Source organism: Loxodonta africana, chromosome 19 (genome assembly GCF_030014295.1).
Source record: "Loxodonta africana isolate mLoxAfr1 chromosome 19, mLoxAfr1.hap2, whole genome shotgun sequence".
Classification (NCBI taxonomy): Eukaryota; Metazoa; Chordata; class Mammalia; order Proboscidea; family Elephantidae; genus Loxodonta; species Loxodonta africana.
Genome location: NC_087360.1, coordinates 17,435,698 through 17,463,491, shown reverse-complemented (window position 1 = coordinate 17,463,491; position 27,794 = coordinate 17,435,698). Strand labels below are relative to the sequence as shown.

Genomic DNA, 27,794 nt, shown 5'->3' with positions numbered 1-27,794 from the left:
AGTTGCTCATGTACAAACAGGTGGTGTTGCAAAAGCTCATCTGTAAGTGGGCTGCTTGAGACAGTGAAACGAAGTTTCCCGTCACTGGTTCATACTGATACTTACCCCTCAGGTCAGGAATATATACATATAAGTGTGTGTGTATATATATAACCACACACACACATATATATATATATATATATATATATATATATATATATATATATATATATATATATATATATATATATATATATATATATCCCATAGCACAGTTCAAGTCACTGAGCTCTGAACAGCGTTTCTTTTCGAAAGTGTGCTCAGAGTTTCATCCAGGCCCAAAAGGATGATTCTTACAGGCTGTCTAAAGACACCTGTCATTCAAGGCGGTCACAAGTTCCAACGAGGCTCCAGGAGGTCACAGGGCTAGGTGTGATTTCAACCCCGAGCTGACCTCAAAGGCCACACTCCTAACACGCTACACCCCCAGCAGGCGACTCCTATCCTTGTCACCCTCGGCGTCCGGTCCACAGGCCAGGACTCGAAGTGGGCCCGAGCCAGCACCCCGGAGGCGGCGTAGATGCAGAAAGAAGGCTTAGTGCCCAAGCCTTTAACTGCCGTACGACTCAGCCCTGTACATGCGAGTACCCAGGCTCAAGAAACAGGGAGCTCGGCGTGAGCGCCTCCTGCGCGGCCACCTCGTGGCCGGCGGTTCCCCTCCGCAGCGCTTAGGTCTGGAAGATGCCGGAGCGAAGTCAGTCCTGGGTCACAGCCGGTGTCCTGGCGCTCTCGGGTTCTTTCAATTCAGCAGCAGCTCAGGTCCCCGAATCGTCAGGGATCGACGGCGGCGACACTCGCCGAAGAAACGCTGGCAAGACCGACCGGCTCCCGCTCCCGCTCCCGCTCCCGCTCCCGCTCCCGCTCCCGCTCCCGCTCCCGCTCCCGCTCCCGCTCCCGCTCCCGCTCCCGCTCCCGCTCCCGCTCCCGCTCCCGCTCCCTCCCGGTCTTGCCAGCGCGCGTGCGCGGTGCGCGAGCGCGGAGAGGGCGCGGCCGGCCGGGGCTGCGGCTGCGTAGAGTCGGCGCCGGGCGCTGCGCGTGCGCAGTGACGGGGCGGGGCGGAAAGGAGGCCGGCGGCGGCAGCGGCGGCGGCGGCTGAGGAGGAGGAGGGGGAGCGGAGGGAGGTGTTTCTGTCAGTTCCGGCTGTTTGTTCGGGAAGTGGATCCGCCGCTGCCGGAGCAGCCCGGAGGGAGCTGCGGATCGCGAGGCCAGCACCGACCCCGCCCGCCCGCCCGCGCGCGCCGCCCCCGCCCGCCATGGCCCGGGACTACGACCACCTTTTCAAGCTGCTCATCATCGGCGACAGCGGTGAGGGCCGCGGCGGCCGGAGGCGGAGCGGCCCTGCCGGGCGCGGCCCGCGGGGGCCTCGGGCGGGCGGGCGGGCGGGCGGGCGGGGCGCCGGGGCCGCGGGCCGAGGGGCGCGCCGGGGGGCGGGCGGGGCTCGGGGCCGGGGCGTCGGGGCTGCGCGCCGCGCCTCTCCGGCCTCACGTGTGACCTTGGTCAAGTCGCCCGATCGCTGGAGGGGGACGGACGCGGGTTCGAGGCCCGGGACTCCCAGCTTCCTCACTCTGTGACCTTGGGCAAGTTGCTTCACCTTTCTGAGCCTCAGTTCCCTCCTCTGAGAAGTGGGGACTTGCCTCGCTGGGTGGTGTGAGTATTGGAGGAGCTGCAGCAGGAGACGTGCTTAGCACCTGCTCTGGCGTAAAGTAAAGCTCTAAGTAGATGCTAACTACTGTTCTTATGATCGTAGTATTCTTTGTACGCCTCGGTTTTGTTTCCTGTAAAATCAGGATTTCCCCAGAACCTGCCCCGTCTGGTGGTTGTGAGGTTTAAATAAGGTAAAGCAGGGCGCTTAACACAGGGCCTGGCACATTCGTGCTGGATTGTTGTTCTCCCTTTGTGTGGCTCAGTTTCCTCATCTGTAAAATGGGATAATAGTGCATCTCCCTCACGGGTTGGTGACTGTTCAGCGAGGTGTTGCTTTGCAGTAGTGCCTGGCAGGTGCTCAGTAAGTGTCTGCTATTGAATACTAGGCAACAGAGGGGCATTGGGCGTGGGCCAGCCAATACTGTAAAAGTGTTTTGGCCATATACACACTCCTTGAGGGTGCCTAGCTTAGTTTGCTGCTCTATTCCCAGGGCCTAGAACACTGCCTTGCACCCCATGGGTGCTTAGTAAATACGTTGAATGAATGACTATTAAGTGTCTTTAGAAAGGATAGGCTGGTTGCTGGGAGAGGGGGGAAGGTTTTAAAGGTGTTTGGAATGTGGCAGGTGAACGGGTTTATGGGGTGACGAGGAGGTCAGGAAGGCAGGCCCCAGGAAGTTTATGGGAGCATAGCTGAGGTGCTGGGATTATGTGGTGTCAGGGGGCGGAGGCTTGGGAGCACACTGTTTATAGACAGACCTGAGTGGAGTGTGTGGAAAGGGGTCATGTGACTGGACCCAGAGGCCATGTCTTGTTAAGGAAAGTGGGGGCCAAATCGAGTGAGTTGTAAGACTCAGGATGTAGGAGTGTTGGGGGTGACAGTAACATAGTTGGTCCAAGGAAGTGGGTGTTTTTGGTCTCACATATGAAGCCGGTTTGGGATGTGGTTGGTAGTTTGGATAAGGAAGGATGGCTGAGGCTTCTGTGGGTGCTGGTGGAGGGGAGAGGTAAGGGAAAAAGTTAGGGGCTGACTAGGAAGATGGAGGGCAGCTGTGGATGGGGAAGGAGTTAGAAAGGTAGAGGTTGATTGCTTGTGGTTTGACGGAAAGAGAACCAGACAAGCTGTGTACTGTTGCTCTTGGAGATGACCTCTGGCCTTCCTCAGGGTCCTGAGGCTTATGCCTTTATAGAATTTGGTTTCAGCCCTAGTCTGTTCTGAGGGATGATGTCCTCCTTTTGGAGTTAAAGCCAGTTAGCTGTGGTCAGGGGTCTTTATCCCTCTGCAAGATGCCTAGGCCCCATGTGTTGATATCCAAAACTGAAAAACCTGAAGTCAGCACGAAGATACAGCTTGTTGGCATTTCTCCCCAGCAAAACCCCAGGGGATGGTTTTGGCCCCCATTCTCACAGTACATTTTGTGTGCTGTATTGATTTTTCACTCAGCAGTCAGGTGTGGGAGAAGACTCATTGGGTCAAGATTTATGTGGTCTGGCTCCCAGCTCTGAGCATGTAGGCTTAGTTTGTGTAAGAGGAGATAGATGCTTTGCTTTTTGATTTCTCCTGACAGTGAGCTGATGCTCAAAGTTGAACACTTACGAGACTGGGAAATGGTAGCCATGAAGTTCCAGCTAAGCTTTGGAAATCGAGCCAAAGGACACTGACATCACATACTCCCCTGAATTGAGCTCCTGTGTGAGTGCTTCCTTAAGGCTGATCAAATGGTTTCACAGACATTCTCTCCTCTGATTGTCACTTGTTGCCAGTGTGGTTTGTCAACTAAGGAAACTAAGGCTCAGAGGGGTTGACTGACCTGCCCAAAGTCACACAGCTCGTCAGAGGCAAAGCTGGGAATTAGTGCACATCTCTGCTAATCTGTGTGCAAGCAGCTGGTGTCAGGCCTGGCAAACAGTAGGCCCTCCGTGAATGGTAGTTTCTTTCTTCATAAATCTAGACCTCTTCTTCCCACTCTGCCACATTGTACATGCTTCTGGGATGCATTTCCTCGGCTTTTGCTTCTCTTCTTTTTTCCTGAGGCTTTGCATTTCATCTGCATCCACTGGGCCGGCCATCCTCATTCTTAGAAGCTGGAGGCTGGAGTGGCCATCAGAGACCCAGTTAAAGCATTTCATTTGACAGATGAATAAACTGAGGCTGTGAGGGGGAAAGGGATTTGTCTGAGGTTATACAGTGAAGTAGTTGTTGAGCCGAGATTACCATTGAGAACACTTCAACTTGAAAGTCTAAGGCTCTCCAGCAGGCTGGAACTGAAGCAGAGTGAAGGTGCTAGCCCAAGGGAGGAGCAGGGCTGAGGGTGAGCACTGTCTTGTGGTTAGCATGACGAAGACCAGAGCATCTGTGTAGGGCGAGAGGCAGAAACCAGGGGAGAGAGGGAGTTTGCTGCAGGGACCGTGGTGGTGAATGGGTGTGCAAGGTCTTTGCAGTGGAGATCTATGTCTCCTGGCTACCAAGAGGCTTTGAGTGCCGAGGGCTCTGCTCCTTGCAGGGTAAACGATGATTGGTTGAGTTTTATGGTGGAAGCGGCCTTGGGGTGCTGTCGACTTTGACCATGTTGTTGTTAGATGCCATCGAGCCAATTCCGACTCATAGAGACCCCATGTGACAGAGTAGAACTGCCCCATACAGTTTTCTTGGCTGCAATCTTTATGGGAGCAGATTGCCGGGTCTTTCTCCTACAGAGCTGCTGGGTGGGTTCAAACTGCCAACCTTTCAGTTAGCAGCTGCTTAACCATTGAGCCATCAGGGCTTCCAGCTTTGACATAGTGAAGGTAGATGGGTACCTCAGCTTCCTGCTTAGGGCTGGGTGCTGTGGGTCAAATGGCAGCAGCACGTTTTCTCAAGGAGGCCTCTTTCAGGGCTGTCTAGGAGATGGCATCTCTCAGGGTGGATTTTGCTTCCTCTCAGAGGGAAAAGCAACGTCTGGAGGTCGGCGTCAGGCCCAAAGCAGCAGCTCATGCAGTGACTGTCATGGTCTTTCTGCAGAGGTGCCTGGGGGTGAGTGGAATCGAGGGGTGAGACCCAGGTGGAGGAGATGTGGTGGCTTCAGGCAGAGAGCGCACCTCCCTCTGATCTGATTTAGAGGTATGGGATTTGAATAAAACAATTTCTGAAAAGGATCCTGCTGTCCCTGTAAGTTTGAAGACCACCGCTTTGGCCCCTGTTAATGCTGCAGAGACAGCATTAGATGGCATAGCCAACAGGGAGATTGTTGTTTGTTTAGTCATAAATTCACGAGGCAGTGTTGTGCTGGCACCTACTAAGCGCAGGGCCCAGCGTACAGGCCTGGGAACTGAGTCAGCCACAGCACAGGGTGAGTGAGATGAGCTTGCCGTCTACAGGAACTCAGCTTTTAGCTGAGTAAGCTGGACCCAGAAGGCTCCAGGAGGCTCTGGGAGGAAGCAGAGGAGCCAGCAGGGCCAATGGGGTGTTGGCTTTGGGCAGAGCCCGTAGAGGACCCAGCCCAGGACTCGGCTCTCCTTGTGCTCAGCAGGAAGCCTCACAGAGGCAGCAATGAGGAAGTGGCTCTGAGCAAGAACCTTGCAGTCCCAGGGGCTGAGCAACAGGTACTGTGGGTGCAGCACCTGTCTGCTCAGGAGCGCCTCACCCCCAGTCTATCTTTGGAAGGTAAGGCCCAGGTTTACTCAGTGAAACAAGTTCTTCTGGGCATCCCCTGACAACGTACTCACTTGGAGAAGTGCCCAGAAGAGCTCTTTTGAGAGGATTGCTCAGAAAGGATGTCTGGGGTTAGGTTGAGAGAAACACCACTGGTACTTAGACCTCAACAGTAGGTTTTGACTTTGGTTGGTTGGGGGCAGCGTAGGGTGGAATCATTGCCTCCTTTGAGACTCTGATAAAAGCTATGGGCTTCTCCCCTCAAATGTGTCCGTATCCTCAAAATTTTGTATTTAGTTTTAAGGGTTCATGAGGCCCTAGGTTAAGATCTTCTCATGTTAAAAAACTTATCAGTTGTGAGATGTAGAAGACTTTATGTGTCATTTTATTCTACTCCTGGAAGTAGACGCAAGAAGACCCCAAGCAGTATGTGCCGGGAAGAGCTTTCGAACTTTGGAGTCCGACAGACCTGTCTCGTTTCCTGTCTCAGCTTCACGTCCTGCTGGGGCTCCTCGGGCCAGCTGCGTAGCTTCTCGGAGCCTCAGCTTCCTCATCTTGAGACATAGCTGGAATTATAGGAGTGCTTCATTCAGAGTGCCCACCACATCAAAGGTGTTCTCTGCACATATAGTTTATTCTTTCTATGCTTCATTGGACTTTGGAGTGGCGGTGTAGGGAGACGGGGCAAGAGGACTTGGGACAGGCCATCTGGTAGGCTGAAGCCGCTGTGCGTTGAAGTAAAGGGGAAGCCAGGCGTCCGAGGTTACCTCTCCTTGGAATAAGTATGCCAGGACGTACTGTGATAAGCGTAGTAGTCCAAATGTAAGTGAGTGGTTGGCCTGATAGATGGTATAAGGAAGACACCCCCACCCCACCCTACCCCATGAATCCTGCTGGCAGTGACGTCAGCAGAGGTGAAAGTGTATTGCAGATGCAAGATGGCTGATAGCCAGCTCTAGCTCTCTGAACCTCAGTTTCCTCACTTGCAAAATAGCCCTGATGGCCTCAAGGGTTCTCTCCAGCTCTGTAGTTTCGTGGTTGATGTGGCGCACACGCTGAAGCTACATGGGTGATGTGCGTTTTTCTAGGGACCATGTTTAGGCTCCCTTTGGGGCCCAATATCATTTGGTTGACCTTCCTCTGCTTTATTTCTGTAATCTGGAATCCTCCTTTGGGTTGCCAGTCCTCAGGGTGGGGTCTGGCAGGAATCCCTTCCCATCTCTCTCCAGGGGAGGTGGGAGCAGCTTGTCTTACACTAGGATGGAGGAAAAGGCTAGGGAGTAAGTGGAAGAGATGTCATCGGTGTGGGGGCTTTTTGGGGAGGTAAAAACAGGCTTTGAGGAGAGAGATGGGTCCCATTGCGCTTTGTAAGAGTTAGGACTGTCTCCCATCATGTCCCTGAAGAAGGTTTGGTTGGAGGGAGGTGGCCCCCGTCACCTCTGATCTCAGTGGTTTCTCTCTTGCAGGTGTGGGCAAGAGCAGTTTACTGTTACGTTTTGCAGACAACACTTTCTCAGGTGAGTGTTCCCCTGGGCTGCTGCCTGGGGATTTCAGTTTTTAAATTCCCTTCCCTGGCACCAGAGCACGCCGGCTCTGCCTAACACAGAAACGTTCTTGGAAACTTTCTCATTTAGATGGCCAGAGGCAGGGAGGAGGAGGAGGCGTAGGTGAGAAAACCACCCCTTGGTCTCTCTTAAACTCTCCTGAGAAGCATGTAGCAGACCTGTTGTTTTCTCACCTAGGGCCGATTTGTTCCCTAACATTAAAAAAAAAAAAAAATCAAAAAAGTATTACACAATAGTACACGCTTGTATAAAATTCGAAACAGCAAGTTGTCTAGGTGAAAAAAGTTGTCCCTTCACCTGACCCCTCTGCTGCCTGAGGAGCCTCTGTTCAGCGTGGTGTGTATCTTTCCAACTTTTTTCTGAGCTCTGCATGCTGTTTAGCAACGTGTCTTCCCCTCAGGATTCAAGGAACGTCCTTCCCCCTTGTCACCTATAGACCTCTCTGATTCTTTTGAATGCTGTGAAGTTTCCCTGAGGTGTGGATGGATTAAACCATAATTCACCAACAGTGCTCTTGATGGGTGTACCTTTGGGGTAGAGTCTCTTGTAAGTGATGTTACATTACTGGCGATACATTGTATATACAGTCTTGTAGCTGTGATACGTTGTAAGGATATTCTGGTATACTTGTACAGTCCGTTGCTATAGAAGTGGAGGTGCTGGGTCAGAGGCTATGTGTATTTAAAATTTTCTTAACCAAAAAAACCGAACCTGCTACCGTTGAGTCGATTCTGACTCAAAACGACCCTATAGGACAGAGGAGAACCACCCCTAGGGTTTCCTAGGCTGTAATCTTTACCAAAGCAGACTGCCACATCTTTCTCCCGCAGAGCAACTATTGGGTTCAAACCGCTGACCTTTGTGTTAGCAGCCGAGTGCTTAACTACTGCACCACAAGGGCTCCCTTCAAGTTTTCTTGAGTACTGCCAAATTGTCTTTCCAAAAAACTGAAGGGGTTTGAAAGTGCCCCTGGCCAGTTTGAAATCAGTGCTGGATCTTAGTAGTTGCCTTCATTTTCGCTAAGCCGATAGGCAAAAAGTGGTGTCTCATTTAAATTTATATTTCCCTCATCACTGGTGAGGTTGAACATGCTTTCATGTGTCTCATACATCAGGGTCATTATAGAGGCTTTGGGTTGGGTTGGTGGCTCTAATTGAGGACCGAAATGTGATTATCTTGTGGAGCGCTCCCTGCGATGTGGTTGAGGGCAAGCTAAAAGTCACCTAGGGCCTTCTGATTATGGGGAGAAGTGAGTTTGGCTCTGCAGCACATGGGTGTGCTGTTAGGAAGAGTTGGATTCTCCATGCGACCTTGAGCCAGTGACCAAGTCTCATCTGTAAAGTGGGAGTAATAGGTTGGTGAGGATTACCTGATATCGCATGCCATAGTGCTTCTCAGTAAATAGTATTAGGCATTTGTTATTGTTATCTTCCGTTCCAGGATGATAACTAATGATCAGCCCCTGATTATACTGCTAAACATTTCTCTTTCTCTTTAACACCCTCTAGCTCCCCATCCAACCAGCTTCTGAATCTTGGAGGACTCTATTGCAATCTTTCTCCTCATTTCTATTTCTATTTCTCCTACCACTAACTTAGTTCAGACCCTTGTGGGTTCTAGCTTGAAGCATTACAGCTCCTTTAGAAGACTCTAAGTTCATCTTGATAATCTATGGTTCTGGATTAAGGTGCTTGGCTGCTAACCGAAGGGTTGGAGGTTTGAGTCCACCCACAGGCGCCTGGTGATCTACTTCTGAAAAATCAACCACTGAAAGCTCTATGGAGTGCAGTTCTACCCTGACACACATGGGGTCACCATGAGTCATGCTGTGTGGCTCTGGCAGTGTCCTCCGTTTAAAGACCTCAGTGTCCCTCTATCACCAGAGCAAAGTGTAGAGCAAAGCTTCCCCACCTTGGTACTGTTGACATTTTGGGCCAGGTAATTCCTTGTTGTGGGGCTGTCCTATGCATTGTAGGATGTTTAGCAGCGTCCCTGGCTTCTATCCACGAGAAGCCAGTACCACCCAATTAGTTGTAACAACCATAAATGTCTGATGCCCCCTGGGGGGCAGAATCATCCTCAGTTGCAAACCACTGGTTCATAGTGTTAGCATGACATTCAGAGGTCTTCATAACCTGTTCCGGTTTACCTTTCCAACTTCCTCATACTGTTTGTTCATTGTCTTGTTCTTTCACTCACTTTGCTCACTTATTCGTTCAGCTATTAGCTGTTTGCTGAGTGCCTAATGGAGCTCTGGTGGCACGGAGGTTAAGAGCTTGACTGCTAACCAAAAGGCTGGCAGTTCGAATCCACCAGCCACTCCTTGGAAACCCTATGGGGAAGTTCTGCTCTGTCTTGCAGAGTTGCCGTGAGTTGGAATTGACTTGATGGCAATGGGCTTTGTGTTTTTTATTTTTGGAGTGCCTGGAGTCCTGGTGGCACAGTGGTTAAGAGCTCATTTGCTAACCAGAAGCTTGGCAGTTCAAATCCACCAGCCACTTCTTGGAAACCCGGTGGGGTAGTTCTACTCTGTCCTGTAGGATCGCTATGAGTTGGAATTGGCTGGATGGCAATGGGTTTTGGTCAGTAGTGCTGGGCCACACCCCTTGACATTATCCAGGACTGGAAGACTCAGACATGCTGGCTTGTTCTCTGAATGAACTCTGTTTGGGCTTTTGTATGAACTGTTTTCCTCCGTGTAGCATGTCTTTTCCCCACCTCATCTCAACCTTTGACATCTTAGCTCTTCTTTAAAACTAGGCCCAAATGTGACTTCTTCCTGGACACTTCCTTGATCTCTACCCACCATGACCTTTGGCCTTCCTGATATATTCACGACACTTTATTTTGCATACTTATTTTTGGGTGTCTTGTCGCCTACATACTGAGTTCCAAAAAGAGTCTGCCTTTGAACTGCAAAAATGTCTGCTACATTCTAAGCAAAGTGTCTGCTACACTCTAAGTTCCCAAAGGAGCCCGAACATGTGCTCTTAGTGTTGAGACCTTTGTAAGCCAGAAATTCTCCTCAAATCTGTCTTTTACAAGAGGCCCCAAGAGAGCCATCGAAAATGCAGGCCAGGCCCTGATCAAAACAGTTCAACGACCCCCACCCATGCAAGGTGAAGCCTGAGCGCTGAGATGGCACTCAGGCCTGAGACGTGCCCTCCGCCGCCTCCTGCCGCCTCACGCTTCGTGCGTGGCACCCCCACCAGCCCCGCACACACGCACACATGGACACACACCGTTGCTATTTCTGTTACCCTTTTCTCTGCCTGGAACAGGTTTTCAGACAGCAGGTCATAACCTGTTTGTGCCTTAGAAGTTAATTTTGTGGGTCATTAAAATTTTTCGAATAGAATAGAAAAGTTCAGGCCGCGTCATAGGTCTCTCCCCATTCTCGTGGCCCAGCTGACAGTCCCCACCCCAACCACTGTGACTAAAGGAAGCCCCTCTGTCACACCAGCCTGTGTGACTGCCTCTGCGGCACTTCCATTTTTGGAAGCGGTCTTCTTTGTCACTTTGTGGTAGGTTACCTTTGCCCTCCCCTGACTGTAGGCTCCATGGGGCAGGGAGCTTGTCTTCTTTGTTCAGGGCTGTCCCTGCAACCCAGAACTGTGCTGGGTGCTCAGCGAGGGCCCTGCTAACATCATGGACTTGCTGTCACCCTTTTGGGCTCTGACAACTTGCCTTGTGTGTGCAGGCAGCTACATCACCACGATCGGAGTGGATTTCAAGATCCGCACCGTGGAGATCAGTGGGGAGAAAGTGAAGCTGCAGATCTGGGACACGGCCGGGCAGGAGCGCTTCCGCACCATCACCTCCACGTGAGTCTGCCCGGCGCTCCCGTTCACAACCCCTCCCGCCGACGCTTGGACACTGTTGTTGGATAGTGCCGTGGCATGGTAGAAATGTCCCTGGGATGGCTCGCTGGGGCTCCTGGGAAGGGAGCTTGTTGCTGGCCACAGTCGGCTGCATCCTGAAGATGTGAGGGGTGGCGGGGTGCGGTGTGGCCACCACCCGTGGGTAGACAGTGACTGAGCACCTGGCTTTGGAGTCTCAAGGACAGTAACCGGGAACCTCAGGCCAGGCATCTCCCTTCGGGCCTTCAGGTCCTTTGAAATGGGGATAACCGTGGGATTTGCTCCACCAGGGGGTTGTGAAGTGCCCTGCCCAAGTGAACACTTAGTGACAGTCATTGCTGCTAGGTGTCAGTTGTGACAGCTGGGGTCTTGGAGGTGGCATCTCTGCTGGCAGGCCTGGGAGGACATTGGTGTGCGTGAGCCGTCAGGCCTTTCTCTGCTCTTACTGCCAAGCCCTGGGAAGCCCGCTCCCTGCAGCGGTCACCTGCCTTTGCTGCTGAGCGCCCCTTTGTGGTTCGTTGCTGCCACAGGAGGCAGAATCCAGCTCCAAACAGGAGCCCTGTGGAGGGACCTTGGATCTTGCTTGGACTGTTCATGAAACAGGTTCCGGGAAAGAGCAGGGGTTCTGAGGGCAGACAGTTGATGATTTCAGTCTCTGCTCTGTTATGTGACCTTGGGTTGTGTTCAGGACCTGGTTTACCGCTGAGTCCTGTGTGCAGGTATTTGGAGCTTTGGGCTTGACAAGGATTCTCTCCTCGAACTCCCTGACAGCCCTGTGCTCACCGTATCACCGTCCCCACTTCACAGACAAGCCAGCTTCTGAGAAGTGGCCCTGTGCCTAGCAAGTGGCAGAGCCGTGCTCTATATGGCAGTGGTCAGAGTAGCCGCCCATGTCTGGTGCATGGTAGTTGCTTCTTCTCTGGGAATCGCCTTTTCCTCTCAGCAGAGGAGTTCCTCAGCCCTGGGGCTCCCGGGAAGGTGCAGGGGAAGTCCCCAGCCAGAGAGCCCTTTCCTCCCTTTAACATGGAAACATGGGCAGACGTCTGACTGGCTGCCCATCCTGGGGCTTGGGATTGTCTGAGGAGTGGCACGTGTGAGGGGGAAGAGCCCTCGCCAGGAAGGAATTTGTGCTCGCGCCTTAAGCGGAGTACGTCACTGGGCAAGCCTGTAGTGAGCACGTGTCTCTTCATCTGTAGCTCCCCGTACACATATACACCAGGTGCAGCTCTCGGCAACTGCTGGCTGGTGAACTACCTGAGGAGAGTTTTCCTGGCCTGCTTGCATCTCAGCAGCTGCCAGCGGGGCTGAAGGAGAACAGCTGGGGTCAGGGGCTCTTGGGGCAGATGTCCATACTCTAGGCTGAGGACTGTGGCTCAGGCCTTTACCTACTTTATTTCATTTAATCCTGATACAGTGTCCTGTGATTGTGTCCATTTCACAGACGAGAAAACTGAGACCCAGAGAGGGTGTAGTGACTTAGCTTGGTTGGTAAGTGGAGGAGTCAGGATTTGAATTTAGGTCTGTGCTGCCCCAGGGAGAGCAGGGCTGGGGAAAGTGGCTATGTCAGAGCCTTCTGGCTAAAACCAACCAGAGAAGTCAGGACAGCAGAGAGTATTTGGCCTGTGGCAACAGAAATGCTGAGACCAGGCTAGGCGGCTGGGGGTCTGAGGCCCTTCTGGCTGAAGGAGCCATAGCCCCATCCCCCAGCTCCGTTCCTGACTGCAGGCTGGGTCGCTAGCAGCAGGCCTAACTGCCTCCTTCATTCTGTTTGGGATACTTGGAGGAGTTTCTCAGCCACCTGAGGGCAACACGTGATTTTTCCAGGGTGCTTTAGAAGGAGGGTGTAAAAATGGTGTGGCAGGGGCATCTGACCTCCTCTAACCTCACAAGGGGGAAGGAAAATCAAGATCAGCAGCCCAAAGCTGATTCCTATGAGACAGAGGTCAGACATGCCTCCTCTCTACGCCATCTTTACCAATTCTGGACATCACCCGTCCCTCCCATGGCACTCTCAACTCCCCTGCAGGGTTCGATAATTTGTTGCAATGGCCACACACAACTCACAGAGCATTCTCACAGTTACGGGGTTTACTAGGGAAGGAACAGGTTACAATTCAGGTTCAGGAACACAGGATATAGTTCTATGATCAGGACAGTTTCTTCTCTTTGCCCTCAGCTGCTTGGGTAAGTGTTACTAAGCTCTTTTACCTCTGCCAGTAAGTGCCTGGAGCCACCCCAGACCTGAAGTCACTCAGGTCTCTTGCTCTGTGGGCTGGGAAGCTTACCACGTCGTCTCCTGCTGGTCTCTGGTTCTGCTGCCTCTGTTGCTGCATTTCCGTGCTGCTGCTTCTCGGCGTCTTACCGTTCTCAGTGTTATAGCTCTCTCTTTCTCTATCTCCTGGGTTTAGGAGGGTCTCAGTGCAGGAATCCCGGGTCCAATCTCCAGGAGATCTCCAGTCTCTTCTTATTGATGGTAGTTAGTCTCTCCCATCCCCTGCTCTGGGATTGGCTCTCTTTTAAGCCTAGCAGGATGGCAAAACTGACCAATCCCCTCATTAGGGTTCTATATACTCATTTGCATGGTCCCACTCTGACAGGGTTCCATAGACCTTATTTGCATTTTTAGCAAGCTGTCCAATCCCCTTGGTGGGCCACAAGCACCTTATTTGCATAGTCCTACCCAGTCATTGTGTGGGAGCCCCAAAGACCATGGCAGGAAGGGTCATATTAAATAATTCACTGCACAGCAGGCTACCCCCTGGCTCTTCTAGCTGTTGGCCCTTTTGTGTTTGAAGGATTGACTTCTCCTCCCAATCATTTTACCAGTCCAAAACAGTCATTAACGATCAGTCCTTCATTCAGGCGAAGAGTCTACAGGGTGAGAGTATTTGAGGACCAGCCATTTAGGTCTGCTGCAGGTGTCCACCTGATCTGGACAGGTTCTCCAAAAGTCATCTTGTCTTCACCCCTTCAGGCCTCTAATTTAACTGAGAGGAGATTTTTCCCTTGCTCTGAGCCTCACTAGGTATCAGCACAGCAAAACCTTTATAGGACTTTAGGTTCAGCTGCTGTACTTTAGTCCATCAGTGCCTCCCCGAGTCCACTCTTTCACAGTTACTGCTTCCACAGGTACAGTTTTTACAATCACAATGAACTGTGTGAACAGTCAGCACTCACAACTGAATCATATAACCTATCAGCATTTTCCCCCCACCCTCTGTTCCCCAGACCCGTAAGGAAAAGAGGAATCTATTCAGGGAAGCCCTCCATTGACCCCCTCATTTTGATTGTAAGCACACCCATGAAAGTGTGTAAGCCAGCCTCTTCATGCCTTTATCTCCCCCCATTTTAGACAGCCAGTGTTAAATTTCCCATCCCTATCAAACCAGTACCCTGAGGAGACAGTCATGTTCCTTGGTTTAAGAATCTTTTGTTCCCGTTGGAACTCTTGAGTGTCTGCATCCATGAGCAAAGTCCAGAGCAAGCCATCAAATTGCAGCATTCCACACCAGCTCACGGTGTCAGACATCTTACTCTTTATTCGGTCAGGTTCTGGTCCGCTCAACCCTAGTCCCTGTGGACTAGGTCAGTGGGTACCAGCCATAGGCTCAGGAGCCCATACAACTCCCTGTACTTCAGACCAGCCAGTCCCTTCTGTCTCCCTCTCTGTCATCTCTCACCTCTGTGGGCTGCTAGGCCAACAGGGTACCAGTGGAACATGTCCAAACTCAGCCCATCTCCTCGTTGCTGTACCTCCTCCACTGCCACTCCTTGAGTGGACCCAGGTGGTCGCAAGTGAGCATGCCAGGCTGTCTACTTGCTGGCTCCCTTTAACTGCTAGTAGGAGTCTCTTCTGATGGGCACAGACTTTTCCTGCCTCAATGCACCTGAAGGCAAACTATTGCTCAAAATTCAGAAAGCAAAGCAGTCATTTTTTTTTTCCTGCAGGTCCTTCCTTCAAATGCAAATCTCCTGTTCTCAGCAGCTCTGGGTAGGTCTGCATGTCTTTTCAAATGCAAATGTCCTGACTGGAAGATTCTGGGTGGGGTTCAGGTTTTCCACCTAAGCCCCTAGTACTCTACAGAGGGCTACTGCATTCAAACCAACAGCCTGTGTTTCCTTCCTGCAAATCCTAGTTCCCTTTTAGCATATCCAATCAAGTATTGGCTGAAGGCGGAGTTGCACGCTCTCTCTTATTTGTAATGCCCAGTATTCATTTCTAGCACACACTTAGGTCTGCTTTACAATAGTACATTCAAATAAACACATAAACCCTTTTTAAAAACATTCCAGTTTCATCTCCATGCCTTGACTATCTTCCCATTCATATGCATATGGCCTCAGGCTTCTGGCTGGGTGGAACCAGATGACCTGGCCCCCTATCAATCCTCCCTTCCAACCAGCCTGGCACTTGCCCCAGCCACTCCAGGCGCGGCTTTTCTCCCCTCGGTGGTAGCATAACATCTCTCACTTTCCTTTCAGCCATTACAGATACCAACCAAGCAACCATCAGAAGTTTCACTTCCCACGCCCCTTTGTTCTTTCTCTAACAAAGTCTCATGCTTCTGTGAGTTTGGAGCCATTGCAGTGAACCCGGCTTGTGATGCCAACTGTAAGAATGGTGTAGCAGGGGCAAGAAAGGCGTGGTGGGGTCATCTGACCTCCTTTAACTTCACAAGGGGGAAGGAGAATCAAGATCAACAGCTCAAGGCTGATTCCTGTGAGGCGGAGATCAGACTTACCTCCTCTGTACGCCATCTTTGCCGATTCTGACACCAGCTACCTCTCCCAGTGGCAGTCTTTACTTCCCTTCTGGGTTCAATAATTCTTTGCAATGGCCACACAGAACTCACAGGCCATACTCACAGTGATGGGATTTATTAGGAAGAAATTTAAAAAAAAAAAAATTTTTTTTTTTTGATAGGTTACATTTCAGGCTCAGGAATGCTCAGGATATAGTTCTTCGATCAGGACAGCTTTTTCTCAGCTGTGCCCGCAGGCAGGCGTCTCTCTGGCCCTCCACTCCTTTGGCCTCTTGGGCTGGCCTGGCCTCAGCCCTGCCCTGGCAAGTGTTACAAAGCTCTTTTAGCTCTGCCGATAAGTGCGTGGAAGTGCCCTACTCCACCGGTAAGCCTCAGCCCAAAGGCGCTGAGCTCTCTAGCTCTGCGGTTCAGGGAGTCTAGCTCCGCTGAGTGCACAGACATCCTACTCCACCAGGGAGCCTCCTGTTCGAAGGTGCTCAGCTTTTTTGCTCTGTGGGCCAAGAAGCTCACTGTGCGGTCTCCTGGCTCTGCTGCCTCTGCTGTTGGTGTATCTCTGCTGCTGCTGCTGCTTCTCGCTGCCTTGCTCTCTTTGGTGTTACAGCTCTTTCTCTCTGTCTTCTTGGTCTGGGGTATCTCATGCAGGGATCCCAGATCCAATGGATATGCTCTGCTCCTGTCTCTTCTTGGTGGTAGTCAAGTCCCCCTCCCCCGTCTGCTCTGGGATTGGCTCTCTTTGAAGCCTAGTGGGATGGCAAAACTGACCAATCCCCTTTGTTAGGATTCCATATACCTTATTTGCATGGTCCCACCCCCCACAGGGTTCCATGCATCTTATTCACATATTTTAGCAAGCTGTCTAATCTCCTTGGTGGACCACAACACTGTATTGGCACTGTCCCACCCAGTCATTGTATGGGAGTTACAAAGACTAGGGCTAGCAGGGCCATATTAAATAATTTATCGCACCACAGGAATTGACCCTACACCCCGGTAGCCTTGGCCAGGTCCCTAACGGCTGCCCTACCTGTATCGGGGGCTGAGGGCACAGCTCCATCTTAGGTCCCTGACTCTGGCCCTTGGGGCAGGGACCACAGTGAGGGGTGGGCTCCCACAGGGCTCATGCAGCCGCCACGCATGATGCTGCCCAAAGACTTGGTGTCTCAGTGGCTGCTGGCATCAGGGGTAGTGAAGCCTGGGAATGTTTCAGGAGTTTCGTGTCTTTACAGGGAGACAGGCAGTCAGAGTGTGGTAGCATGACCTTGTCTGACTGGAGGCTTTAAAAAAAACTAAAGCTGCACCCTTTTAGCCCTGACGATCCTTGTCTCTCGTTGCTGCAGTTGGCTGACCCTGAGAGGTGCTGCTGGGGGAGGACCGAGGGGGAGGCGATGGTGGAGGTCAGAGGTGCTGAGGAAGAGGACCCCTTCGAGACCTGGGTCGGGCATCAGACCTGGGTGTCACCTCCCCTCTCAGCCTCATGTCCTCCCTGGTAAAGTGGCCATTGTAACACCTGCTGGACCAGGTTGTCGCAAGACGTAGACGGTAGCGGGTAGAATGTGCTTGGCAGCACCTGCTCCGAATCAACCTTTAGTGATTATTGACGGTGACGGCAGCGGTGAGCCAGCCTCGGCCTTGGCGCCTGGAAGCCCTGGTGCCTTTCCTGCCACAGCCCTGAGCACTTGGACACAGCCCCTTCCCTGGGCCTGGGAAGGCAGAGGTCCCGGGAGAAACCAGGGCTGTGTGCTGGCTCTGGGCCGTGGGCATTGTTGGCATCCTCGGTAGTCCTCAGCAGAGGAGAGGTTTGGGAACGCCTCCATGCTGGCACTTCCTTTGCTGGCTCGGGTTTGGTTGTTTGTTCCCATGGTTCCAGCGTGTCCTCTGTACTGTCTCAGGAGCACATGGGCCACACCCAGGCCTGTGATGCCCAGGGGGGCGGGGGGGTGGGGGACACACGACCTAGTGCCTAGTCCCACAGGCTGTGTCATTGTGACGGCTCCCACAGAGCCAGGGAGGGCTGCATCCCTGAAAAGGCAAAGCCACGGGCAGAAGGAAGAGCCCGGGGGGAGAAATCTCATTGCCGTCTGAGGGTGGAGAGGCAGACCTAGGGGACAGGCTGGACTTGACCCAGAGCGGCAGGTGACGGCTACGGCTTCACCGCGTGTGAGCTGCTCAGGAGTCACCACCTTGTGATGACAGATGTCATCTCTTGTATTCCTCACAACCACTGAGAGGTAAGTATTAGTGTGCCATTTTACAGTTGAGGAAACTGAGGCTCAGAATGGTGAAGTAACCCTCCCAAGGCCTCACAGTCTTTCAGAGGTGGTGCCGGGGCTGGTTTTCTTCTCTGATCAGGCCAAGTGTATGAAGGGCTTGCCAGCAGCTGATGGGCAGGCAGTGAGGACAGGCTTGTACCCACCATTTTCTCTTGCCTCAGAACTGGGTTTGGAAGAGCAGTGGTTCTCCTGGCGGGCTCAGGGGCTGAGCTCCTAGGCTCAGATGAGCCTTCAGAGGTGCTGAGGGCTGGCACGGGGGCAGCTGGAGGTCAGAAGAGAAGGCAGCCCTGCACCCCAGGCTCGTCTCCCTTTGTGGCAGCAGTTCTTAACCTCTGGGCCCTGAGAGGCCCCAGGATCATGAATCCCTGTGGTGGTTTTCCAGCAGCTCTGGGAAGAGGTTCCGAGGGGCAGCTCAGGGTGGGTCCATAGTGCTGGGAGGGGCTGCTGCCTGCCTTTGGGTCTGTGAAGACTCCCAGGGGAGGCAGAGGCCCCCTGCCTCCTCAATGTTGATGTCCTTTGTCCTTCTGGGCCATCTGTGTGGATGGGGACACAGTGCTGGCGGTTTGGCAGAGGGATGTTTTGTATCCTCCTCCCATCCAGACCTCGCTGAGCTCTCAGGCTGTGAGGTCTGCACGTTTGGGATAATGAGCGCACCTGGGATCCTCTCTCCCAAACCGTCCCTGCCCGCCAGCCCCCAGGGGAGCAAAGGCAGACTTTGCCGGGGTGTTCACAAATGGTGCATCTTCTTAGAGTGGCATTTTACTAAAAAAAAATTTGAAGAGAGAAAACTTTTTTTTGAATATTAAAACAAGCACAGTGGTAATATGATGTCAAATACTAAAGTTGCCTGCATTTTAGAAATAAAACAAGAACTTCAGAGTGTTTTCATGCCAGGGGTAGTCTCTCAAGCTCTTGGGTTAGTGCTTCTGTTCAGCCCCTTGGGCTCACTGTTCCCCGCTGGGGCCTCGGTGGTGAACTGTGAGGGTGCAGGGCTGGGCCATGCGTCCTTTCCTGTTGCCCAGGGTGTGATTTAAGTGAGGCCACGAGGCTGGGTGGAGAGCCTGGACTTGGGGTGGCTTGTGCGAAAGCTCTTGCCCAGGCGGAAGCTCTGATACAGACCCTGGCCCTCCAGGTATTATCGGGGGACCCACGGGGTCATCGTGGTTTACGACGTCACCAGTGCCGAGTCCTTTGTCAACGTCAAGCGGTGGCTTCACGAAATCAACCAGAACTGTGACGACGTGTGCCGAATATTAGGTGAGACCACAGCCAGAGGAGGGACGGTGGGGTGGGAGGTGGTGGGGTGCCCTGCAGGGCCGGGTTCACTCTGCTTTGTCTTGAAGTGGGGAACAAGAATGACGACCCCGAGCGGAAGGTGGTGGAGACAGAAGATGCTTACAAATTCGCCGGGCAGATGGGGATCCAGTTGTTTGAAACCAGCGCCAAGGAGAATGTCAACGTGGAGGAGGTGAGGCTGGGCTGAGGCCCTGGCTAGAGCCGGGCTTGGGGAGGTAGTGGTGCCTGGCCCTTCTCTACCACCCTCCCCTCCTCTGCCCACTCCAGACTAGCCTGTCAGGACATCGAGGGGCCAAGAGAATGTGTCACAGTAACTGCCATTTACTGAGTGTCTACTGTGTGCCAGGCTTTGTGCTGAGCACGCTGAAGGTGTTAGGTCATTTCTTGTTTATTTAAATAATATTTTTTGTGTGTTTTTGGTGAAAGTTTACAAAGCAAATTAGGTTCCCATTTGACAGTTTCTGTACAGATTGTTCAGTGACATTAGTTATATTTTTCACGAGTCAACATTCTCCTTGTGTTCTGGTTCCGTATCTGTACTCTAGTTTCCTTGCCCCCTAGGTTCTCGTCTTTGCCTTAGAGTAGTTGTTGACCTTTAGTGTTAACGCTTTTCTCATCAGCCTTCTGATGTAGGTGTAATTATGCCCACGTTTCACATAGGGAAGGTGAGGTTCCAGGTGGTGAAGTAACTTAGGGAATATCACCCAGCTGTCAGTAGTTCAGTTGAAGCTTAGACGTGTCCCTCACCAAAGCCACGCATAGCTTCCACCCTGTCCCCTGTCTCGCTGCCCGTCCCCTAGCCACACAACTGTCACCTTTTCTGCTCTCTGCTTTTCCTGGGCCTTGGCCTCCCTGCAGAGACCAGGCTGGTTCCCGTGGCTTCCAGAACTCATGTGGGTCCCCGCTGCCAGCTCCAAGGCTCCTGAGGGTACACAGAGTGCAGACTGGGCGGCCGAACCACCAGCTCAGGCAGCTCCCTTTTTTGCGTCTGCTGGGCCTGCTGAAAGCAGTTGTGATTCTGTGGGAGAAAAACCAGACCTGTTGCCACAGCCCAGCCTGGGCCCACTCGCCGGCCTTAGGAAGGTCCCGCCTCACTGATGTCTGGGTCCAAGGCCCCGGAGAAGTTGTCCTTCCCACTGCATCCTGGGACACGGCCCGCACAGTGGTGGGAGCCCAGGCTCCTGAGAGTGTCAGACTAGTCAAAATACTGGCCTTTCCACATGGGGCCCAGGCGGCGGGGACTCACCTCCACACTCCATCTATTCTTCCTGTGAATTGGGGCAAATGAGAGTTCCTGCCTCCCAAGTTGTGAGGATTAAATGAAGTAAGTTCTATCACCAGTAAAACCACTTGCCACCAAGTCGATTCTGACTCCTGACAGCCCGGGTATGTCAGAGTAGAACTGGGCTCCATAGGGTTTCTGGTGGTGATTTTTTGGGAAGTAAATTGCCATGTGTTTCCTCTGAGGTGCCTTTGGCTGGACTCAAACCTCCAACCTTTTTGTTAGCAGCCCAGCTTGTTAACCGTTTGCACTACTCCTAAATTATGTCCTGTGAGTGCTTTGTAGATGTTGGCCCAGCTTTTTTGTGCCTCCTGCTACCACCACCACCACTACTGTTGTTCTCCTTGACTGAGGTGTGAAGGAGAGGACTGAGAATTAGTACATCAAGTTTCCTGGATCCTGACATTGGAAGGACCACTGGGTGTCCTGGGAAAGGCTCTAGGCAGAGGACCTCAGGCCCTGTGTGCAGTGAGGTGATAGGAGCAGGCAGGGAGTGGGTCCCCCCATCCCATCCACAGAGCAGGCAGGTGGTGGGTCCCCCCGTATGCCATCCACAGAGCAGGCAGGTGGTAGGTGCCCCCCAGTCCCATCCACATTGCAGGCAGGCAGTGGGTCCCCCCATCCCATCCACAGAGCAGGCAGGCAGTGGGTCCCTTCTATCCCATCCACAGAGCAGGCAGGCAGTGAGTCCCCCCATCCCATCCACTGAGCAGGCAGGTGGTGGGTGTGCCCGTATGCCATCCACAGAGCAGGCAGGTGGTAGGTGCCCCCCAGTCCCATCTACATTGCAGGTAGGCAGTGGGTCCCCCCATCCCATCCACAGAGCAGGCAGGCAGTGGGTCCCCCCCATCCCATCCACTGAGCAGGCAGGTGGTGGGTCCCCCCGTATGCCATTCACAGAGCAGGCAGGCGGTAGGTGCCCCCCAATCCCACCCACATTGCAGGCAGGCAGTGGGTCCCCCCATCCCATCCACAGAGCAGACAGGTGGTGGGTCCCTTTGTCCCATCTGCAAAGCAGTTGTACCTTTATTTGTCTTGTCAGGAAGATTCCAGCTACGAGAGAGAGGTTCTTTCTCTCCTTGAACAAAAGAGACTGGAAAATCCCTGAGAGATGAAGTGACTTCCCCAAACCCACCCAGCTTGTGTGGCTTTGGTGTTGCTCCTTTCTGACCTTTAAATGAACCACTTCACCACCACCTTCTAGAAAGGGTGTAGACGGCTGCAGCCAAGGACACACAGACACAAGATTAGCCAGTAGGACTCGGAGGCCGCGGCCAGACAGGCCGTCTGGGCTGAGGCCACCCCATCTCCTTTCCTTTCCACAGATGTTCAACTGCATCACAGAGCTGGTCCTCCGAGCAAAGAAAGACAACCTAGCGAAACAGCAGCAGCAACAACAGAACGATGTGGTGAAGCTCACCAAGAACAGTAAACGAAAGAAACGCTGCTGTTAATGGCCCAGCCAGGCCACTTGCAGGGACTGCACTGTGGTCACTCCCAGCCCGAGGCCCGCGGGGGGCTCCTCGGGGGACAGTCTCAGTTTCGTGCCGTTATTTAAAGATTTCTCTCCACGTTTTTGTATCTGGAGGCGCCATCGGCACTTCCTTCCTTCTTCCCCCCCTTCGAGTGCCAAGAAGGTGTTGGACAAACCTGCCTTTCCCTGCTGGTGCCCCCCGCCCCGGCCCAGGTGTCCGGACCTGGCTCGGATGCTGCCAGCGAGTGGACGAGTCACCAGTCTGTACATAATGTATATTGCGTTAACCAGCTGCACCCCCTCGTCCTGCTCTGGCTTTTGCGTCCTTAATGCCAGCCTGCTGCAACAGACCCTCACCCCACCCCACCTTCCTGCCAGCAGCTTCCTGAGGAGGCAGGACCACGTCTGGCTACGTCTTCTGCAACCTGGGCTGGGGGAGTAGCCGCCCTGTTACTTCTCCCCTGTAGGCTGTCGGCTGCTGTCCCTGGCATTGACTCTTCTCCAGGGCCTGTGTCATCTCCGAGCCTGCCCGCTTCCCCTGACCTGTAACCATCTGGCAACTGGGAAGCCAGGCCTTGCGTGAGGCCTGGGGGGCCCATCAGAGGCCTCCCTCTGCCGGCCCCAGCCCTTCATTCCACAGAGGATGGCAGTCCTGCCCTTTGACCTCCCTGTCTCCTGAGCCACAAGCCCGGGGGAACACAGGCTTCTAATTTATACCAAAACGTTTCAGTTCCAACAGAAAGGTAGGGGTATGTTTGTGCAGGGATACGGCCTGCCGGAGGGCTAGAGGAGCATTATTTTAACAGATAAAGACAATTCAGCCAAATCAAATGGACGAAGTTCCTCACGCTGCTTTTGTCTCCCTGGAGTTTGATTGGCACAGCATCAAAAGTTGGGGCCTCCCCACTTTGGGTCCATTGTTTTAGAAAAAGTGAATGGTTTCCTGTTCTTGTGGGGCTGGGCTCTTGGCAGAGTAGGTCCGCCCTCCTGGCAGTTGCCTGGTGAGGAAGGAAACGGGGCCTCCCACCTGGTCTGTGGTCAGTCCAGGGCCCCCACTGGAGTTCCTGGAGCTACAGTGTAGCACCGGGCACCTTTGAATGTGGGTCGCGGTGGAGGCTGCTGGACTGTGGGGACGACACCTCTGAGCTGGGCTGACAGGCAGCCTTGGATCACTGACAGACTTTTAGTACCAAGATGGCATGAGGATTTCATAGTGGGTGGGGAGGAATGGTAGCCGGCAGCTGCCAGTACTGACTGGCCCGGTTCCCTGGAGGAAAAACCAGGGTCATCTGCACTTGATACTGCTCCTCCTCCCTCCCCTCAGGACACGTCCTTCACCTTTCCCCGCAGAGGATCACGGAACCTGGGAATTTCACCACCGGGATTTGATCTACTCGATTTCCTTCCCTAGGTGATTTCCAGGCAGAGTCCTGATTGGACAATCACATCATGGCTCACACTGCAGATTCTCCATGTAAACACTGTTGGATGGGTTTTTAATCAATAAAAACTGGGAGTTTCTTCTGACCTGTCTCTCCACTTTCCCGGCTGCCAAAAGCCTGTGGCTCTGTGTGACAGGCCCCACTGTGGAGCCACAGGATGGGCTGGGGAGCTCTGGGGGCTGGGGAAGGTGGCTGCCCGGCCACCACCAGCTGGCAGCCCAATCTGGTCTGGGGGAGCCAAGAGCAGAAGCCTGGCCGCTGTCCTCAGGACCGTCCAGGCAGAACATGGGTGCTGTTGGGACACAGAGCTGGGGGCTCTGTGGGGAGGGTGGGCGTACTTCTGAGCATTCAGGTGAAGCCAGCATGGGAGTGCTTGCGAATTCACACAGTGAGGGGGACCTGGGAACCTCCAGCCCAGGCAGGGAGCCCCCAGGGCTTCCGGTCACTGTATGTCCAGCCCCGGGTGGTATGATTTGGGGACGACAGTGTGCTGTCCCCTGAGCGTCATACACAAAGGGAGGGGTGACGGGTGGGGTGGGGGACTTATAGGGCTGGGCCGACGTCCTGGTGGACCTGATGTGAAATTTCCTGTCAAACAAAACTTTTAAATGGTTTGCTAGGATTATTTCTGTATTGAAAATTTCTAATTATGCTTTTTAAAAAAATACTAAAAATAAAGGTTCAAGCTGCCACATTTTCTTCCAGGGTCTGTTTTCTCTCCTCCAGCTGTGCTCTGGGTGGGTCCGGCTTGTTTGTTCTTGGGGAAGGCCTGCACAGGTGCCTGCGAGGCCCTGGGCCACCTTACAAAGCCAAGTCCCATCTTCTCTGGGCAGGGCTGGTTCAGGGCTGAATTTCCCCTCCCCTGATGCAGTGGCCAGGGCACATGTACTAAGATGCTCGGGTCAGCTCTGTGTCCCGTCTGCATGCCGGCAGGGTATAGTGGAAGCCTTTGCCCTGAGCAGTTTCTGGCTCCAAGCTTCTGACGAGCCTGCTCTGGGTGGGATGCAGAGCTGACAGTTCCTGACTGCTGGGGACCCTGCAGCCACTGGCGGTGAGCCCAGTGCCTGTGACCCCGGCTACCAAAGCAGCTGTCACCGACCGGAGGCCTGGAGGGCAGGATGCTGCCACCTCAGGAGGGAGGCCTCTTCTCAGCTGAACCCTGGTGGACACCAAGGTGTGAGGTGCTTCCAGTGTGGGTCCTCTACTGCCACCTCTTCTCAGCCAGGGGCCCTCCTGAAATGCAAGCTGCAGCCTGACCAGCCAGCACCTCCAAATACTCAAAAACCGAGGCAGGGAGCTCTGTAGAAATTCATTTTATTCTTATTCAGACTATTTTCAAAAGAAGCAGTGATGCGCTGTGTTTCTAAAAATATGCCTTTATAGATTTATATATAATATGTATATTATAAAATCCATATATGTATTTACATGATTGCTACATACAAAAGTTACAGCACTGTGGTATGTACATATCTATAGTTACATTCTCACCACGCCCTGCTGCGCTTTCCTGGCTGTGAAGCAGCTGCAGGCAGGCACCCAGCCCGTGACCTGACTTGGGGCCTCAGCAGAGACAGTGGGTGGTGGCTGCTGAGGAAGGAGCGGAAGCCCCAGGTGCAGGGTCATTCCTTCTGCAGCCCCGGGCAGTGTCTAGAGCCACGGAGCTCCCAGCAGCCGGGGCTGCCACAGTGCCCCTGCCCACCCCACGGTGCTGATGCTGCCTATGTGGCTGGGGTAGCTAACCACAGACCCCTCTGGGGCTAGTCTGTGGCCTTGACTTACTTGGCCGGGTTAAGTACACATGGGGGCAGGGGGCTTCTGGGGGGAGGGGCAGGGCCTGTCCCAGCTCCAGCCCCATGAAGGGGAAGGGCTGGGTGGCTGAAGCCTGCAGAGAGCCAGAGAGAACACTGCCCACCCAGTCCCCAACTAGGGGGCAAGGATGCCACTGGAGGAGGCTGGGGAGAGAGAGCCATGGCTCCCCGAAGAGGCCCTTCTTCCTCCCTGGGGCTCAGTGCGGCCTCAGCCAAGCTGGGGCTGAAACCCGTGGCTGAGCCAGAGAACAGCCCTTGGCCCTGCTGCCTTAGGCTCAGTCTCCCGCGGTGAGCTGCCCCGGCAGACTGGCACCTGCCCAAAGGTGCTGGGCCCGGAGCTGTGCCTGGCAGAGCCGCATGCATGTGGGTGAGGGGCCCCTTCCTCACCCCTTTGCCAGGGTGGAGTGGCTCAGGCAGCAGGGGGTGGGCGGCCTCCTGGGGCATGCAGAGAAGGGCCTCCGTCTCTTTTTGCTCCCCCGTATTCAGAAACTGAAGGGCAGCAGTACCTGGGGCCTGGGTGCTGGAGCACTGGGATGGGGGTGGGGGTGGGGGTGGTGTGTGACCTGCAGGTCAAAATGGCAAAGCTGAGCAGGGGCAGCTCTGGGGCAGCCTGAGCTCTGCTCATACCAGATGCTGGGGGCACCCAGGCTTGGGCTTGGCCCTGCGGTGGGGACAGGGTTTCTGCCTGTCTCCCTGTGGAGGGCACCCTTCAGAGGGCAAACCAGGCCAGCACTCCCACCCTGGGTCTCTTGCAAATGCGGAGCCCAGGCCTCCAGAAGCCCTCGTGGGACAGTGTGCTGGGTTCTGCTGCACCCCCTTTCAGTGCCTCCGTCCACCCACCCTTGGTGGCCTGGCTCCTCCCAACTTAAATTTTCCTGAAGAACGAGAAGAACCGTTTGCCTTCGGTGGCGCCAGGCTCATCCCCCCGCCCTGCGCCATGGCCCCTGGAGAAGGAAGATGCCGGCAGACTCCGCTCCTTCAGATGCTTGTCCATCAGCTGCCGGTCAATGACCCTGTGCATGTCATCCTGCGAGGGGAGAGTGGCAGGCTCAGCAGGGACTTGGGCTTGGGGCCGGGGACGGGGGTCAGGGAGGTGTCAGGTAATGGAAGGATGTGAGATGAGGATGAGATGAGATGAGTGAGGGTCACAGCCAGGGCTGCCCACCAGGAAAGAAAGCAGTGAGGTGTGGGAGGCACGGGACAGACAGGTGCCCACGGCACCAGAGTCTCCTCAACGGGGCTGGTTCTCCTTGCTGGTGTGATCCTCTCCTGCCACCTCCCCCTCAGTGGACACTCAGACTGTCTGTCCCTAGAGGCCCAGAGAACAGCTGCAGTGTCCCCGCCTCTCTCCCTCTGCCTCCCCAGGGGCCCTTGGGGCTGGCTGGGTGCCTGCAGCTCTGGTCGCTGCCCCGACCCCTCACCCATTCTCCCTCCGCTGCCCCTCTCCCCAACCCTAGGGAGACCTTAGCCAGCTAGCTCTCCTCACGGATGACCTGGCCCCAGGGACTTCTGCTCTTTTCCTTCCTTTGAGTTATTTCTGGTCTGAGCTACTAACACCCATATCCCACAGGCAAGGAACAGGAGGCTTCCTGGGTGCTGCACTCCTTCAGTCCTCCCCAGTGCCTGATCTGTGGCAGGTGCCATGGGGCGCGCCATCTTCTGGGGGTTGTCCTGCTATTTCCTTTGGCTTCATCCTCTCCAATTTGTTGAAACTGTAGAAAATGTCCTCCCCAGCTCAGAGAACAGCCGTGTTACCCACAGCGGGGCTTCGGCACTGAGCAGCTCCATTCTCTGTGTCCTGGTTGCTCAATTCTGAATCTGTGTAAGACTCCATTTGACAGAGGGTTCTGCCACTAACAGAAGCCTCTGCTTTAGCAACATAAACAGCCCTGTCTGATTAGCGTCAGCAGCGAACAGCCAGCAAGCATCTGCATGAGTCCTCCAGTCTTGAGCCAGGTGGTCTCTCTGGGACGTCCTGGTGAAAAGACACTGAGATCTTTGGCTAACACCTGTCCTATCCGCAGTTCCACCCATGCACAGGTGAGGCCTGCATGGGGGTGGTGGGTACTTCCTGAGTCCAGGCAGAGGGCTCCGTGCCTTTGAGCAGCCCCTCACTTGAGGGCAGGAAGCTGGGCACCTATGTCACCTCCAGGTTCTCACCCCAAATCCCACCACTGGTGTTACTCAAACGTCTTTGCACATTTCAGTGTGTAACAGAGACTTCCCTGAGCAAGTCATCAGGTGGCCGTGAGTGTGGCCCTGCTCCATCACCTCCTCACTTCCTCCTTTCCTCCCATCCTGCTATCTCCCTGTCCTCTCCACCCTTCCTCTTCACACTCAGGTCCCTCCCATTCCCTCTCCCTTTCCCCCTGTCAGATCTGACACGCAGCTGCTGGCCGATCCACACAACTAGAAGACACAGCCCCTGCTGCTCAGGAGCCCCGCGGGCATCCTAGGCCCAGTGCCTGCACCTGGGCCCTGCTCAATACAATTGACGTTGTCAAGTGCAGCACAAGAATACCGAAGGGCCCTTTGGAAAGAAAGCCTTTCCAAGCTGACAGTGTTTTCGCTGGCACATTGCAAACTGCAGTTTTATACTTTGAGCAAGTTCATCAAAGTAATTCCATGAAATACATAATTTTAAAGATTCACACACACACACATGCGTGTGCTGCTCCTAATTTCACATCTGCTATTACTTCTGTGGGCAAAAC

At 53.8% G+C, this 27,794-nt stretch overlaps 2 protein-coding genes across 4 annotated transcripts in view; one reads left to right on the top strand and one right to left on the bottom strand.

Moving 5' to 3' along the window:
• The first annotated feature begins 1,257 nt into the window (after positions 1-1,257).
• RAB35 (RAB35, member RAS oncogene family) lies at positions 1,258-22,094 on the top strand. Of its 2 annotated transcripts, XM_064272274.1 has the most exons (6): positions 1,266-1,347; positions 6,784-6,834; positions 10,583-10,706; positions 18,908-19,032; positions 19,119-19,243; positions 21,679-22,094. In XM_064272274.1, the coding sequence occupies exons 1-6, from the start codon at positions 1,296-1,298 to the stop codon at positions 21,805-21,807; spliced, it is 606 nt and encodes a 201-aa protein (XP_064128344.1). In that variant the 5' UTR covers positions 1,266-1,295; the 3' UTR covers positions 21,808-22,094. The 2 variants fall into 2 exon arrangements, with proteins under 2 accessions (XP_064128345.1, XP_064128344.1); XM_064272275.1 differs by lacking the exon at positions 19,119-19,243 and having other exon boundaries at positions 1,258-1,347.
• A 2,307-nt stretch (positions 22,095-24,401) lies between these two features.
• BICDL1 (BICD family like cargo adaptor 1) overlaps positions 24,402-27,794 on the bottom strand; it is an 81,950-nt gene continuing 78,557 nt past the window's right edge. Inside the window, exon 10 of one of the 2 annotated variants that reach the window (XM_064272273.1) lies at positions 24,402-26,107. In XM_064272273.1, the coding sequence (XP_064128343.1) occupies positions 25,946-26,107 (162 nt within the window). In that variant the 3' untranslated portion in view covers positions 24,402-25,945. The remainder of the gene's footprint in view (positions 26,108-27,794) is intronic. The other variant, XM_003419263.4, reaches the window with a different exon arrangement.